The 16,559-nt window shown below is 43.7% G+C and overlaps 2 protein-coding genes across 3 annotated transcripts in view; one reads left to right on the top strand and one right to left on the bottom strand.

Moving 5' to 3' along the window:
• The window catches only part of lrp1ab (low density lipoprotein receptor-related protein 1Ab), a gene marked incomplete at its 3' end in the record, with an annotated part of 75,273 nt that overhangs the window by 16,731 nt on the left and 41,983 nt on the right, over nucleotides 1-16,559 (bottom strand). For both annotated transcript variants that reach the window (XM_014339135.2, XM_014339139.2), the window contains 24 exon segments: nucleotides 84-288; nucleotides 479-668; nucleotides 4,548-4,922; nucleotides 5,097-5,221; nucleotides 5,310-5,461; nucleotides 6,098-6,224; nucleotides 6,357-6,486; nucleotides 6,575-6,709; nucleotides 6,788-6,919; nucleotides 7,008-7,136; nucleotides 7,246-7,386; nucleotides 7,487-7,636; nucleotides 7,762-7,856; nucleotides 8,094-8,268; nucleotides 8,477-8,704; nucleotides 9,632-9,763; nucleotides 11,326-11,570; nucleotides 11,801-11,965; nucleotides 12,116-12,320; nucleotides 13,344-13,541; nucleotides 13,794-14,039; nucleotides 14,180-14,377; nucleotides 15,115-15,297; nucleotides 16,351-16,518. In XM_014339135.2, coding sequence (XP_014194621.1) covers nucleotides 84-288; nucleotides 479-668; nucleotides 4,548-4,922; nucleotides 5,097-5,221; nucleotides 5,310-5,461; nucleotides 6,098-6,224; nucleotides 6,357-6,486; nucleotides 6,575-6,709; nucleotides 6,788-6,919; nucleotides 7,008-7,136; nucleotides 7,246-7,386; nucleotides 7,487-7,636; nucleotides 7,762-7,856; nucleotides 8,094-8,268; nucleotides 8,477-8,704; nucleotides 9,632-9,763; nucleotides 11,326-11,570; nucleotides 11,801-11,965; nucleotides 12,116-12,320; nucleotides 13,344-13,541; nucleotides 13,794-14,039; nucleotides 14,180-14,377; nucleotides 15,115-15,297; nucleotides 16,351-16,518 — 4,229 coding nt within the window.
• On the top strand, nucleotides 1,698-4,550 carry LOC121815680 (galanin receptor type 1-like). Its single transcript, XM_042227615.1, has one exon. It carries the CDS (start codon nucleotides 2,580-2,582, stop codon nucleotides 3,615-3,617), a length of 1,038 nt encoding a protein of 345 aa, XP_042083549.1. The 5' UTR covers nucleotides 1,698-2,579; the 3' UTR covers nucleotides 3,618-4,550.

Genomic DNA, 16,559 nt, shown 5'->3' with positions numbered 1-16,559 from the left:
TAATTCCATAAACACGAGGAGCAAGTCCATGTTTTAGGGAAAGTTAAAACAACAAACAAACAAAAAGGAAAGCGCCGCCTTACGTAACGGTTGCTTCCATCATATTCACAGCGCTCGATCTTGTCCAGCGTGGCGTCAGAGAAGTAGAGTTTCTCGGCGCGATGATCTATGGCCAGGCCGTTGGGAGTTTTAATGTCGCTGCCGATGATCACGATCACGTTGGCTCCGTTCAAAGAGGCCCTCATAATGCTCGGAGCCTGCTCATTCCAGTTTGTCCAGAACATGAGACTACGGTGGGAACAAACAGAAAACAAGAATTAAGAGCAGTGGGAGCTCCCAAAACGTCTTGGTAAAAGAAAAAGAAAGTTACACTTGACTGAGCCAAAAATAAATCCAGTGCTTAAGAGAAAAAGAATAATTGTTTGGAACTGGGCCCTGATTTAGTGCAGAGCAGCAAATTTCAATATTAATGACTCACTCTTGACACTCGTCCAACACAAAGGCTCGAGGGTGGTCTTCTCCAGACATGGTGACTACGGTGTTGCGGTTGTAGGCCACAGAATGGCTCTGGTCCACAGTGTGGCGAGTGATGGTGGACGTTGTATAACTGGTCCAGTAGAGTGTATCCCAGCCGCGATGGTATGCCAGGCCCTCAACTGACCCAACATCTGTGATAGGAAATATAATATATGATTTTTCGGATTTGAGTTCTTTCCTGCTGTCGGGCCAACACTTTGAGAAGTAAAAGGCTTAACAAATGCTTTAGATTACACTAAAAAAATATCACCTCTTAGAGGCATTAGTGGGAGTTTTACAGAGAATTCAACACATCATAAATCACTGTCAGGGTGTTACCACAGAGCACCTATGAGACTAAAGAGGAAGTGGAGCTTTTAAGTTTCCCCATCCACATGCATCATCTAATAAACTGTGAAACATGGACGAAGATTGAGATAGAGGGGAAGCAGCAGCCAGTGAAACAGGGAACAGTAAAATGGAAGTGATGCCATACAGAACCGAGTGTGCGTCACAGCTGTTGTTCTTGGACAGAGTTTAAAGAGTCTGTCTCATCGTGTCATTTTATGGCGACCCGCCTGCACATACAAACACAGCTTCATGTGGATACTCTCATTCAAGCTCTGAACTCTTGCTCTGGGAAGAAAATTGCAACTGGGACAGGTTGAGTCACTTTAGGGATAAAGGCCAGGGTAAAGACAAAGCAGCTTCCCCCTGCATCGATTTTTCCTCTTTTTTCCCCCCTCTCGGTACCCACGCGACACACATCATCATGGAAAAGAATACCGTGCTGCAGCCTTGCAGGCTCCACGGTGTGCATTCATCTCTGCTTAGTTACATTAGCAACCACATTTATGACCACTTACAGCCGACAATAAAAAAAAAAGGATACTCTACATAACTGTTTGCTCTCAGCTGAAAGCCTTTAATTGCCTTTTAATAGACAAATGTCGAAGTGCCATAATCAGCAGTAATGCAGGACAATTTTGAGGCTGAACACATTGTTAACAGACTTAAATAAATCCAAAAGAGCAGCTTGGGGCCAAATACAGTCACACAAACAAGTAAGAGTGATGAGTAAAGCTGATTCAAGCCAGGATTACGTAATAAGGATCACCAGGGCCCACCCTCCCACTGGGTAATTCAGCTCAGCCCCCTGACTGTGCAAACAACAGAGAAAACCTGACAGGAAGATGATTACCTCTCAGAACAGAGTCTTTCAAACACTCACGAGGGAGAACAAGAGCAGGGCGAGTGGCGCCTGAGAATTACTAAGCGTTAGTTACCCTCATTTTCATCACGCCTCATCTTTTTTTTTTTCCTTAACGGATTTAGCACCGCATTAGATGCAGAGCAACTCTTCTTCCGGCGGAGTCTACAGGTTGAAGAGCTTTCACATGGACAATGAGTCTCCGGTTGACGGGAATACTTAAGTCAAGTGCATTGACTGCCTTTAGAGAGGAATGCCAACTAGCAGCTACTGGGATGGATTCGTCCACTGTTGCTTGGTTTCAAGAATCAATACAGCCACAGAGTAACTACATTATAAAGGACGAGCTGATGCAGCTAAGGAAATGCAACTCTGCAAAGACCGCCCTTTAAGGTCATCCTTTCATGTTTTCTGGAAAAGAAAAGAAAAGCTTGATAACAACAGTGCATTTTTCTGATCCATTTTCCCAGAAATGGGGAATACCATATCCAACCATCGTTAAGTGATTTACATTTCTTCAAGCGGCTCGGAAACCATAAGAGTCACAGTGTGAAAAAGACTCTGCAAGTGCCAGATATAGTCAAGTCTGTTTCTTCTTGAGCAAACGAGGCACATTGTTTTGTTTCCCCTTTTCCTGTGAGTCGGTGAGAAAGCCAGCTGACCAGTGTGATCTTATCTGCTTAACTAATACTATCACCATGAAACCACTAACTGCCTCGGCGGAGTCTTTTTTTCCTCTGGAAACTGGAGCCAGCAGCTGTAACACCCAGAGACTACGTGAACAAGCTGTTCTGCTGCTTAACATTAACAAGATATTAAATTAATTACTTAGCAGACTTACGGCGGGGATTGCATGGAGAGTTTGGGGCAGCAGATGAACAGAAGCGATCTGGACAAAATGACTGGAACAGATGAGGTTTTGATTAAATGTTTAGTCCCCATCTTGGATGGGCTGATTCTGTTGACTGGGCTCATAGGGCAAACTCTGGTCATCATCATTCTTACTAGGAGGAGGAGGAAACAGAACCAGCCCCCACACAGCACAGACATCCTACTTCTGGTTCTGAGCGCTGCTGACCTGCTGCTGTTACTCTGCCTGCCCTTCCACACCTCTGCTATCACCCTGGGCTTCTGGCCTTTCGGCGGCTTCCTGTGCAAAGCTATCAGTTTCCTGGGCGTGACCTGCTCGGTTGCCTCCGTATTTACCATGGCAGCTTTGGCTGTGACTCGCTACCTTACAGTGGTACACCCCACCTGGGCCTTCCGCTTGCGAATGCACAGGCGCATTAAACTGACAGTAGCTCTGCTCTGGGTGCCTGCCTCAGCTCTGGCAGCACCACAGTTTGCATTTCGCACAGTCACCGTGTCCAGTGTTGTGCAGTGCTTCGCCTTCCTGTCTGACTTCAGCCAGCTGGTCTACAGCATCGCCCTTTTCCTGTTTGGCTTCGCTCTGCCACTAGGCATCATTATAATGATGTATGCAAAGATTTATTGTTTTCTTCGATATGCACGCCAGGTGGGGAATGCCCCTCAGCTAGAACGCTACCAGAGACAAGTCACTCACACTTCAGCCCTATTGGTCGCCGTCTTCACCATCCTGTGGCTGCCCTCCTATGTCCTCATGTTTTCCTTAATTGGAGGACATTTAAAAGACTCATCTGGCAACAAAGTATTTGCCATCGTGGCCAGGCTGCTGGCAACCTCAGTGGGTGTGGTAAACCCTCTACTCTACAGCTTTGTGTCTCAGAAGTTTAGGCGAGACTTACTAGAGCTTGGAAGAAGGCAATGGGCACGGTGCAGAAACTGTGTGAGTGGCTGCCCTTATGCAATGAGCAGAGACATGGTACGGCCTTTTGAGGAGGACAGTACCTCAGGGAGAGGCCAAAACTGACTTTACAGAAGGAGATCTGGAATTAAGACTAGTTAATACCTCCAAACAGGCTGAAATATTACATAAGAAACTCTCAGTGACGTTAAATATGATAAAATTAATTCCAGATGTAAGAGATTTACTGCAAAGTGATCACTTTCTTGATGTTTTTCCACATTCGTTTTTCATCCAGCAATGACTGACTTTATTCCATTAGCACATGTGGAAACAGGACTAGTCTTGGTTTCATTAACAGTGCGTTTTAGTTAATAACTTGGACAACAGACGTCTCTAAAACATGACAGAATGGGATTATGTAATCATGTCAAAAGTTAATAAAATACGCTCCTCTAACCTCAGCTGGAGCTTATTTGGAGCTCAATAAGTTCTACATTCAGTACACGATGTAAGACGTCGTTCTTAAAACTGCTTCAAACCCTTGTTCTCAATGCAAAATGAGTAAAAACACAAACCCTGTGCACCTTCCTTGTTCTCCTGCTGTACTTAACAAAATAATTCATTTTTTGAATCTTGTTAGATGTGAACAGCTCTGGTCCAGGGCTTTTAAATATGATACTTCACTCTTGAATTATTTAAAGAGAGCGGGATTTAAAAGGCTCTTCAGTGGTGAAACAAGCAAAAACCAGGGCGTGGGTGTTGGTGTGCGCAAGCAGTGGCAGCTCTGAAGTGATGTCAGCCTCTACTGGTTGAGTTACAGCTGCGTGTTCATTACACCGGATCCTCCCGGATGCTTGTATTGTGTCTGCTGACACCGTAGAGGGGACAACATTCAATTATTAATGGAGAGGATTTTAAAAAATATGGCAGCAAAGAGCAACGCAGCAGAAATATTTGTCAACAGAGGTGGGGAAGTCTTAAGAGCAGCAAAACGTAAAGTTTTCCTGACGCTTTGACAGAAACGCGAAATGCATCTGATGACCCCGCACTTACTTTCCACCACGATCTTGCGGTCTGTGCCGTCGTCATTGATCTGCTGGATGTTGCCAAAGTGAATGTCGCTGAAGAAGACGCGGTTGGCTCCCCTCCCTCCCCCGCCATGGTAGTCAAAGCTGAGAGCGATGACATTCTTCATGTGGTCGGGATCCTCGAACGGCTTAATGGGCGCGTTGAGGTTTGTCTCGTCGGACAGGTGGATGCTTTTCAGGATGGTGCGCTCGGAGTACAGCAGGTAGCCGTCGTAGTCACGGCAACTTTGGTTGTCCTCTGCCAGCATGCCATGAGCACAGGCGCAGGTGCGCTCCCCATTCCCACGGAAAAGACACAGCTGTTCACAGCCGCCGTTGTTGTTTTTGCAGACGTTCGAGCCTGTGGAGAGAGTCACACAGCTTATTAGCATTGCTGTTACACGAACACTGAACACGGTTAAATGCTAAGGGTGGCGATTCATTTTGTCATTGTTAGGCAGCTGCCATCTTATTAGGACATTTTCAACAGTAAAAGCAACTTTTTTAAGCTTATGATAATATGTGTTTGTTTTACCTGTCTGTCTGGCTCTATTGAAGACTTTAATATCTTTGAGCTGTACACCGATGCCTGTCCTGAGCTGCACAGCATCTGTGGCGTTGTCTTTGCTGCCTCTCTTAATGGAGCCATTAGCATGGGTCCTAAAAACAACCAGAACAAGAATAAAACAGTCAGTAAATGAACACTCTTACAATATGAAGTATTGTTCAAAACAACATAAAGACTGACCTGTCACTCCAGTAGATGTACTCCTCAAATACAGATACAGCAAACATGTCCATGTTGTTGTTGCCCAGAACCAGCTCCCTGTTTTTTCCAGTCTCCAGGTTGATGCGCTCGATCTTGTCTGTCCTGGCGTCGCACCAATACAGCAGACCCTCCTGAGCACAGGAAGTAAAAAAACAACAACTGTGATTATTCAGGACAGACCAAAATCCTTAAATTTTCATTTCAATTGAACCTGTATTTGGGAGACCAGTTAGCTGATAACCAGTTTGTAATGTAAGCTTTTAGTGAATATCAAGTGAATTTAGGTGAGTCCGATTTAAAAATAAATTCTCATTATTCTTAAAATATTATTACCATTTACATTAAGAAATGTTTAAATTATAATTTTAAATGTCTAACAGCTTTTAGGCTTTTAATAAAACTCCCAGACTGGATAAGACGCTCCAAAGAATAAAAAAGGTTTAAAGATCCTTTTTAAACTTTATTTAAAAAATGAATCCAAGAGAAAGTCCTTTCAAAATCTAAAAAATGTTTTGGATTTGGATTAGAAATGATCAAATGAGAATGTTGTCTCACTGTATTTTAATTTTTACCACTTTAATATTCAAAATAAACAAAGACCTTTTTGGCATAAGAAAGAGCATCCATTTAAAGATCAGCTGATCAACAGTCCAGTCTCTGGAAGTATCTATCACAGTATAAATTAGCACACTAGAATTTGGAAACACCCTCTATTAATAAAGCCAAGTGTGTGAAAGATTTTAAGTGCGGTCAGTTGTTGTTCACACCTCATAATCAATGGAGATTCCATTTGGCCAGCTTATGCTCGCATTGACCATGACCAGCCTCTGGGAGCCATCCAGTCGTGAGCGTTCAATACGAGGATACTGACCCCACTCAGTCCAGAACAAATACCTGCAGCCAAAGAAGCAGGGGAGTATTTGAAACTTTAGTCAGAGGAAGAAGTATGCTTGGGAATACACGCCAAGTAACTTAAAGCAGCATTATTACAGAAAGCAAAATGAATCTTCTGGCGAGGAGCCTTACCCTTTCACTGGGTGGACAGCTATGGCTCTGGGTTTGTCCAGGCCCTGGGAAATGACAACATAGCGGAAGGAGCCGTTCAGTCTGGCCACCTCGATCACATCAAAGCCCTGGTCAGTCCAATAGATATTTCCTGTAAAAGAACACATCCATCAATCAGTCTGCATCTTTTATCTCTACTTAAGCAGTTTAATTTTGATTGTCATTTTGCATGACCACACCTGCTATCCAGTCAACAGTGATGCCCTCCACCCTGCCAATACCGTTGGTTACCACATCTTCCCTCCACGTCTGATCCCTCTTGGCTCTGCTGATGGTACTCAGACCCATGTCCACCCAGTAGATTGTGTCATTCTCTGAAGACCACACAAAAACGGGTTTAAAAATATCACTCAAGCTGGGTTATCTATTCGACGTCCCTTAGAGTCACTCACCAGCGTGGAAGTCGATGCCAACAGCCAGAGAGGTTCCAGAAACCGGCACCAAGGCATCCGATTTGTCTGCTGGGTCGAGAGGAATTCCTCTGATTCCCTCGTGAACAGAGTAAAGCAGGAAAGAGCCCATGCCTGCTCAGAGAGATTAGGTTATTGATTTCTCGCCTCACGATGCACTTCTCCCAGTTTTCCTACTCTAGTTACTGTAGCCGTGTCTTACCTTCACAGGACTGCTGGCCCGTCTTGAGGCTGTATCCGGCAGTGCACATGCAGGCCCTGGTTGTCGGAGAGGTGGGCAAACACAGCTGTGAGCAGTCACCATTGTTGTTACTGCACAGGTTGACACCGGCTAAAGAAAAGATCAGAGGAACAAAGACAAACATTTTCTTTACTAGTATTTGCATTAAATGCAGGAGACTTTACATCCACTTCAGAACATGTAACTCTTTTTCTGTTACCTTTCTGCACATCCTCATCATAGATCCTCATGTGCATCATTGGGGAGGTGTTGTTTCGCAAAACTTTCCAGTTTCCTCCATCCTTCTTGTTACATGTTCCTATCTGGTCAGTTCCCTGATCGGCCCACCACAGCTTGTCTCCTACATAATTGATGTAACCAGAATATAAGCCAACAGAAAAATGATAAATATACAGAGGACAAGGATGATAAACTTAAAAGTATTACACTTTTCTTCTTACCCATAATAGCCAGCGCAGTCGCTTTGGTCAATTTGCCTTTAACACCTTCAAGGATCTCGAGTTTAGAGCCATCCAGCTGACAGCGGTTAATGGTGCTGTTTCCTGAGCTGATCCAGTACAGCTGCTCCTTTTCATAGTCAACAGAGAGGCCTGAAAGCAAATAAAAATCATGCTGTTATTTATGTATAGTATATGTGCTACACTAACATGTTTGTTCTGGGCTTTTACTCTGTAGAGAATCTGTATTATTTACTGATAGGGGTACATCTGCTCACCTACTGGTCCTTTCTGGTTGGTGAAAAGTGTGGTGCGGTTGCTGCCATCCATGTTAGCCATGCTTATACTGTCACCGTCAGTCCAGTAAAGCTTCCTGTGATGGGAGTGTGAATATTATGAAATATGGAGAGAGGCAAGAAGAGTACCGGTACAGTACTAAACAAGGATAAAGTAGATCAAAGATTAAGACTAAACTTGAAGGGAATAAAAAAAAATAACCTAGAAGTAAACAACAAAAGAAAAACCTTTCAATCTTTAAGTGAGTAATATTAGGAGAAATAACTGACATATTAAACTGAATGCAGACAGATTAAGTGCCGGGAACACTCACCCAAGCAGAGGGTGGACCACTAGACAGTGGGGCTTGTCCAGTCCCTGGATGACGGCATTCTTGAAAGATCCATCCAGTCTGGCCACATTGATCTGCTTCTTATTGGCATCGTAGCTGGTCCAGAAGAGGTTCCTGGACACCCAGTCTACTGCCAGGCCATGGGCATTAGGAAGGTCTGCCAAATTTCAGAAGCAAAATGAAGCTTTGCAGATTTTTAGAACATGCAGCGTGCTAACAAAAACTGTTTTTATTTATCTTCCCAAACCCTCTTATTATACTTTACAGCGAATATTAAATTATGAGCCTTATTTTAAAAAAAAACAAAGAAAAGCAAAGAAGTAAATAAATCACGGATTGACGGATATTCCTGAGACTGTTCTTACCAGCAGAGACCACAGTCTCCACCCCTGTGCCATTGATGAAAGCTCTCTTGATGGTCTGTGTTCGCACATCTGACCAGTAGATCCGATGCTCCACAGCATCATAATCCACCACTGTCGCATTGTCTACATCCGGCACGGTGAAGGAGATTATGTAGTTATAGTAGGGGTTGTCAATGTCAACACCTCGGATCTCGATCTGACGAGCGTAAAGAAGGAACTTGCGAGACTCTGGAAAAGAGAAACAAACACTGGATGAGATGAGATCTACTAAAGCACGTTATTCTAGCAGGAATGCAAAACTAGAAAGAGAGGAATAAAATGCATATTTCAGGCTGTTTTTTTTAAACATGTAAAATTAGACATGTCAGTTTTTCCAACTCCAATGTTGGAAATGAAGACGTCAGGAAAGATTTAGAATGACTTGAAGTTGAAATTCCATATTAGGCATAAACACCCCTTTTTCAGCTACATACATTCTAAATAAGGAATTAGGCAGGGTTAGGTTTTTACTTCTTATACTTAAGAGAGATAAAATATCACCTGCTAAACTGAAAATTTGCATAATCAGCATAAACAACAAATGATTTTAAGCACTGAATTAGAAAGTTTGGTCCAAACTTATTTTAATTGGTTCAGAGTGGAATATAAGTGCATCCAATTATTTTTACATCTAAATGGCTCATGTTTGGATCATTTTTGGAGAAATGCAAAAATATGAGGTGATGAAAAAGAGAGCGTCTGCACACGTGTACAAAAATTCCCCACAGCTACCCTTCGAAACCATCATGAAACCCACTCGTGCAATCAAACTGCAACGAATGAAGACTTCCCTTCATCTTTAGTGACAGGATTTTATATGAAATTACATGGAACTGAAAGCTAAGAAGGGAATATGGAGCAAGCGGAGGCGACGTAATCAGATCTTCTATCAGAAAAGATATCCTGTTCAGCAACACGGCTCACCGTAGCAGTCAAAACAATTGCATGAAAAGATTCCAGCAAACACAAAGCCCCTCTCTCCCTCCTTGATGAAATGGATTATATGTGACAGCGCTGTCTGTATATCCTCCATCACAGCGGATTTGAAAAGGTAAGGGGAAAAAGAATGTGGGTGATGTGCGCTTTTCTGCTGTGAAACAACGGGTCTGTCCTTACCTTTGCAGGTGTACTTGTCGGGCTGCAGCTTCATGAGGTGAGGACAGGCGCAGGAGAAGGTCTGGTTAAAGTTGATGAGACACAAGTGGGAGCAAAGGGGTTTACCGTCAGCGGGGGCACATGGGTTGGGGGCTGAAAGGAAGGAAAGGAAAAACATTAATTAGGATGTTTCAAGAAAGCAAGAGAGACAAAAATGCAGAGGAGATGTGTTTTGTGAGAAACACAGGAAGAGGAGGCTCACAGTGAGCTTTGAAGATTTCAGTGAATATAATACTAATAACTCTGCATTGTGGTGTTACACTGAGACATGCTGGAGCCTGCTTGTGTCAGAGGAATTAAATTAACCTTTTACTCTTTATTTATTGGTCTTTAAGGTAATTAAGTGGGGAAAAAAAAAAGATTTGTGCCTTAAGGAGTCCACAGACTGCGTGACTATAAAAAACATATAAATTCATTACAATGTGCATCATTCAACTTGTGCAGGACATGAAGTTAGATGCATGGAGACTGTACAGTGTAAGAGTGAGATCGTGGGTTGCACAGCTGCAGCTCCTCCACTATTTGCTTCTAAGCTACTTCCTCTTGACAGGATTATGATAACAGCTGGAGAACTCGTTGTACAAACAAGGCTTCTTCTGCTACAACTCAGCTACACATTCTTCTGCATTGGAATTCCAAATATTTTGTTTTCCATTTTTATTTTAGTTTAGGTTTTAGTTTAGCTTTTTTCCCCCACAATAGCACCATAGATATGGTCAGATTGCCATTTCATGCTGCAGTCATTTCATTCACATAGGCAGCAGCAACAGTCATGGTGTGAGACGGTCATCCTAAATTCTGGGCTCAGGCTATCATTCGTCATAAAACAATTGCAAATTTCAAACTGTGACCAGTGTATGAAGCAATATCATCACAGTTATTTTACACTGGCTATTATTTATCAAGGACAGCCGAAACAGACATAGTTTAAGACAATAGAAATACCCCCAACCCTCCAAGGGCCAAGAGCGGAGTATAAATGTGTGTGTGAAAGGGTAAAGGTGGCCCGCAGTGTAAAGTACTTTCCCATTTCCTTTGTCTTCCAGGTCTGTCAACCCAGCTTGCTGCTTCGTCACTGTCATAGTTATTGGTTGCAACTGTCAATCAACAGTTTTGTGAGATCCCTCTTTCAATTACAGACCCAGTGCCTCTCTACTGCCCACATACCCTTGGGATCCCCTAACCACTGGCTACTAAACAAGGTGACAGTGCGACATGGCAAAACGCTCAAAAATAAATCCGACGACCCTTTTGCAATCTTGTCAATCATGCATGTCTGTGAGATCAGATCAACATATGACATTTAAGTTGCAGGGGGAGGATTTTATTTCCTACCCGGGCCGTGGGAAATGCCAAACAGTGAGGTGACTTTTTGATCAACAAGGCAAAAGCGGGAGGTGTCCAAAACGCTCACAGTGTGAGGAGACAAGAAGTCTCGCAGGTCTAAAAGGTCAGCTGTCTTGGGGGAACAGGAGCCATGAATAACATGGTGAGCAATGAACTGTGAGCTCGCCACCCTTCTCCTTAGAGTTACAGCCCAAAAACATTCAGCTATGCTGACAAGCAGGGGTAAATGTGTGACACGGTCGCTCTGCCTATGCAAGCATGTGTTTCTCTGTGAATGTCTATGCCTCTTTATCTGGTATGCTACATACCCTGGGGTTGCCTGGATGGGTGATAGACCTGCAAGTCAAAGGGCTGCGTGTTGGTGCGCTGCACCACAGTAACGTTGTGTCCTGTCCATTTATTGGCTTTGGCCAGAGTGTTAGTCCTCCAGTCAGTCCAGTAGACCTCGCCTCCGTACATAGTGACAGCAAAGGGGTGGGACAAATACTCATGACCCCGCAACACTTCAATCAGCCCCGAGCCATCGTACATTGCTGAGTAGATAGCATCCGACCTTGAGAAACAACAGAGAGATGTATAGTATGTAAGAGCAGAGACATATCAGGTTAAGTATGTTCATGTTATTTATTTGCTCTTTAAATGTAGTTTGTTGTGAGCAAAGAACAAAACACTGGCGTAGCAGCCAGAGATGAAGAAAACTGAGCGAGTGGGTGATGGAATAAGCAAGTGGGTAGATGCGGTGCAACCTGAGCCGTATATTTAGAATCTAGTGGCAGATGCTACCTGGCATCAATCCAGACAATGCGTCTTTCCATGTAGTCCACAGTGAGTCCGTTGGGCCACCCACCACTGCCGGTCTCCCTGTGGATGGTGCGTCTGCCTTCACCGCTCATGGATGCTGCCTCAATTCTGGGCAGACTTGCATCCCAGTCAGTCCAAAACAGGATACTGGCGACAGAAAATGATCAATGTGAGGAGGGATTTTACAGATGTGTACAGCATCATCGCATGAGAACTGGTTAATGAAAGAAACAGTAGGATGAATATATCCATCAGATATATATCCAAGTTTGGAATCCATTCATATATGGTTCTTACCCATCTCGAGGATCTAGGGCGATGGCCCGGGGATGCTCCACTTCGCCGGCTAGCAGGGTCGTTCTCATGGTCCCATCCAGTTTGGCCACCTCAATCTGGTCCAGATTGCTCTCCACCCAGTAAATGTTTCCTGCTATCCAGTCCACAGCTAGGCCTTCTGGAGTAGCCAGCCCATACTGGATCACCACCTCAAAACTGGTCAGGGCTGACCGGAGCAGAGAAAATCCGTATGGAAAATTTGAAGATTTTTATTTTAAAGCTACACATCAAACATGACAATTTTATAGCATGTGAAATTTTAATGCTAGCAAAGTTTTAAGAAGGGGGGGGGAGCATGGTTTGTGTTACTTTGACTAAAAGAGAGAAAATCTCAAGATGGCACATTTATCACAAACACCCCTGAAGACAGATCAAACCCCACATCTAAGAAAACACACAAGACCTCAAACATTTGGCTTTAGTGCAAACTAAGTAAAAACCACAACTTGTGATCAATCTTTGGCTCCGGGTTAAAGCACACATGTCTTCAAAATGCCTTCCAGTAGTAATTAGAGCGAGACGGGTATGTCTTTGCAGTGTGCTTGAAAGAACAGTGGAGTGATATCTGCCTTTATGTGTCTTTGTGTGGGCCAGGGTTCCTTTATTAAGGCGCTGGCACTACCCAGTTTATGCCCACTACTTTGGAGCTGCTGAAATGACCTACTTAACAAGCAGCAGGAGGTGATCTATGAGCTGGTCACAATGTTCCTGCTCAGGAGCCTTGTTTTAATGTTAAACTTGGAGGGCTGGGAACTGGAACAGCAGTGTGTTGTGCCTCCTACGCTACATCAGTGTTTTGGCTGCAGTCAGGCACAGCAAGTACTGAGACAAATAGGAAGAGACAAAGCCTTCCGTGTGCCCCCTTAGTGCTGCGCTGAGAACACAATTTGATTGGCGAGCAGACCTGGGTTTTTGGAGCACGAAAGGCTGACCATGACCTGCGGGATTTATTCAGGGTCACAGACCACCACTGCTGACCACAGCCTCTTTGAAAAAACAATTGGCTCTCAGAAATTAGAGCGTATTTGTTCAGTGGAAGTTAATTTCCACGAAATGCTCGGTCAAAATCACGATTTGCTTATGTAATCACCATCTTGCAAGATTTTTGTTTTACTTTAACAAAAAGATTATAAGATACAAAATCAGAGCAAAAAAAAAAAAAAAGAGAGAACACAACAAGCTAACTCACCTCCATTTTCAGACAGTTTCCCACGATAGATCTTGTCCTCCACAACATCAGTCCAGTACAGGGTGCTCTGGTTGAGATGGAAGTCTAAAGCAATGGTGTTTCTAAGGCCTGGTACAAGCACACTGAACTCTCCTTTATGAAGGTCAATCCTTCTGATCTCATGGCGATTGGAGAAGATGATGAAAGGCTTGAAGGGATCTGAAGGAGAAAAGAAATCTCACTCAGCAAAGCGTACGGAAAAACCAAATCCCAAATTCATGAAAACCCCACGTTGGTCATGGATCAAATCCTGTCACATCTCACACATTTGCTCCACATAACATTTCTAGTTATAAATATGTCAAAATGCTGGCTGCTCAGCCTTCTGAAGAAACATTATTAGTGGAGTAAATCCTCTAATAGTGTAAAGCAAAGTGAGACAAAAATCTCTGCATGACGTGGGGGGCCTACCGGTGCTTTTGCAGCTCTCCATGTCAGACTCCAGCTCCCAGCCCTCGTAGCAGGAGCACTTGACACTAGATTTCTCCTGTTCACACTTCTGGCTACACTTGAGATGTTTGGCGCAAAAGCTCTGGATGTGGCAGGTCTTGTTGTCAGCTCCCAGCTCCATGCCCAGGGGACAAGAACACATGAAGCCTTCCCCGGGAATAATGCTGCAGTTGTGACTACAACCCCCATTGCCCAGCGAACACAAGTCTGCAGGCAAGAAATAAAATGAAAGGGTTGGAGTTTATCCAGAAAGGTGTTTTGAATGTTAAATTGTAAGTTAAATCACAACATAACATTGAACAGATGTTGTGCTTTCTGAGTTCAAAGTTTTTCCAGAATATTCTCACCACAAAGTTTCTCATCGGAACCATCCGGACAATCGTCTGTGCCGTCACACAGCTTCTCGGGAGGCAGACAGATGGAGTCGTTGGTAGCGCACACGTGGTGAGACAACTTGCACACCAATGCCTCGCAGTTGTCCTCATCCGAGTTGTCCTCACAGTCACTGTCACCGTCACACACCCAGGCTTTGCTGATGCAGCGAGCTGAAAAACACCACAAAATACTCATTTTTAAGCTTGTGTCATTTAGTTAGCGCACCGTTCAAAAATACATTTTGGTCAATGCTGCTTCGGCACCGAGTGGACAGAATGATGATCTTCTTTTAAACTTGTACATTTTGTTTGAGCACACTAAACGTCACATCTGGAAGCTGTATTTGTGACATCGCAGCTGCTTTGACAGCGAATCGTGGTCTAACTTGCAACTTGTCCACAAAGTAAAGAGAAGTCTTTTAGAAATTTAGGACAAATCTTATATGTAGCAGTTTTGAAATAAATTAAAAAAAAAAAACAGTTAATAAATTAAGTTTATAAAAAATTTTAAGAATCTCTATTTAACTCACATTTCTTGTAGGAAAATCCAAAAATCATTTATGAGTGAAAGCACTGCTATTTTACATCACTGCATATGTCTGGAGGCAATCTCTATTATATTCCTCTATTAAATACAGTTTACAGTTAAATACAGTCACATCAGCATTTATATTGACACAAGCACAAAAAACGGTGATTTCCAAGTTCCAGTTTTTATGTAATCCTGATGACAAAATGGAAACCAGTGGCAACAGTCGAACATTATCCATGACAGTCAGTAAATCTTCCACTTTCTCTTCCTCCTGTGATAAAGCATTTCATTGCTTTCTTGCACAACAAATAATCACATCTTTTATTCATACTGTCCAAAAAGTTCACCCTTAACTAGCATCTGGCAAATTCCTCACCAGAGTCCCTGCAGCTGAACTTGACTGCAGGGTCACAAGTCTGAGTGAAGCCCTCGCAGTTGCTCTCATCGCTCAGGTCCATACAGTCTGTGTCGCCATCGCAACGCCAACGCTTGGGAATGCACAGGCCGTCCATGCGACACTGGAACTCGTCTCCGTGGCAGCCACCTGGAGGTCGGGTTGCTAGAGAGACAAAATGTCATAGTTAGCCAGCAAAAGTGATGGTGTGTGCAGAGAAGCAATCAAACACGAACAAAACAGAAATCCCAGCTCACAGCTACAAAGACCACACAAACAGATGCCCAAAAAACAAAAGCAAAAAAACTGGGATGAGAAAGAAAAGGCCGTTACAGTCATTAGTTATTGTGCAGGTATCCTGGGATGCTGGGTGACAACCTGACTCTGAGCCAACCCAAATAACAATAACACACACGGCTCACTGACTGTAGCAGAGAGATTAAACGCATCGCTGCAGAAACGGCACAGTGACATCTCCTTATGACAGCGTTCGGCACAGCTAAATAAAACTGGACTCCTCGCGGCACAGGACCACAATATATAATAGGGGAAAGTGATGAAACCGTTTTATTTTATTTCACTTAATAACTTCCAGATGGCAGCCAAGAGAACTCGCAAACACACGCAGCCGGGCACACACAACAGAGCACAGATTGCTCATTAGACCAGCAGGTCATGCTGGGCCCGGATTTTGCATGCTGGGACTTAACAGCATTTCGGCATGGATCAAACGGTACATACAACATCGGACACTCACAGTTCACAGGAGCTTCTAGGCAGAGCAAGGCTAAAGGTAATTGTGCAACACTGAGATGTGATGTCGTTCATATGAAAAAGCAGCACACCCTGAGGAAACACTCCAAACATGTAAGTTCATATCGCTACAGCACAGTCAAAACATCTGTGCTAGTTGCACGACACCATGAAAGAGTTATGAGATTTGTTGTCTAACCACAAAACATAGCAACAGAAATGGATCAGAGGAAGCTGGAGAGCATGTAGGGGCATGTGGAGTACAGGAAGTGGGATAGGGAGAAGCTAAACACGTGTTGATGTTGTGACAACCCCTTTATGAGTGCAAATAGCAACCTGTAAATATAATGATAGCATCTTTGATAAATGACAACGAGAACCTGACTCAGCTACAAGACACGAGAGCAGACACTACCATAACAAAAACAAGTTAGAGCAGGACTACTTCAGTTTGAGCTAAATTACCTTGGTTGGTACAGTTGGCATGAGTCTCGTCACTGTAGTCTCCACAGTCATTGTCGCCGTCGCAGGTCCAGTATTCTGGGATGCAGCGGCCGCTGTTACATTTGAACTGGACGCTGGAACAAGAGTGGCTGCAGCCTGCTTCGTCGCTGCTGTCTCCACAGTCATTGTCTGTACATCAGCGCACACACGCAAGATTTTTAGATTGGATT

The sequence above is a fragment of the Haplochromis burtoni genome, unplaced genomic scaffold (genome assembly GCF_018398535.1).
Source record: "Haplochromis burtoni strain Fernald_Lab_line unplaced genomic scaffold, NCSU_Asbu1 Contig_9, whole genome shotgun sequence".
Taxonomy (NCBI): domain Eukaryota; kingdom Metazoa; phylum Chordata; class Actinopteri; order Cichliformes; family Cichlidae; genus Haplochromis; species Haplochromis burtoni.
The sequence above is the reverse complement of the archived record's forward strand: the minus strand, read 5'-3'. Positions and strand labels throughout refer to the sequence as shown.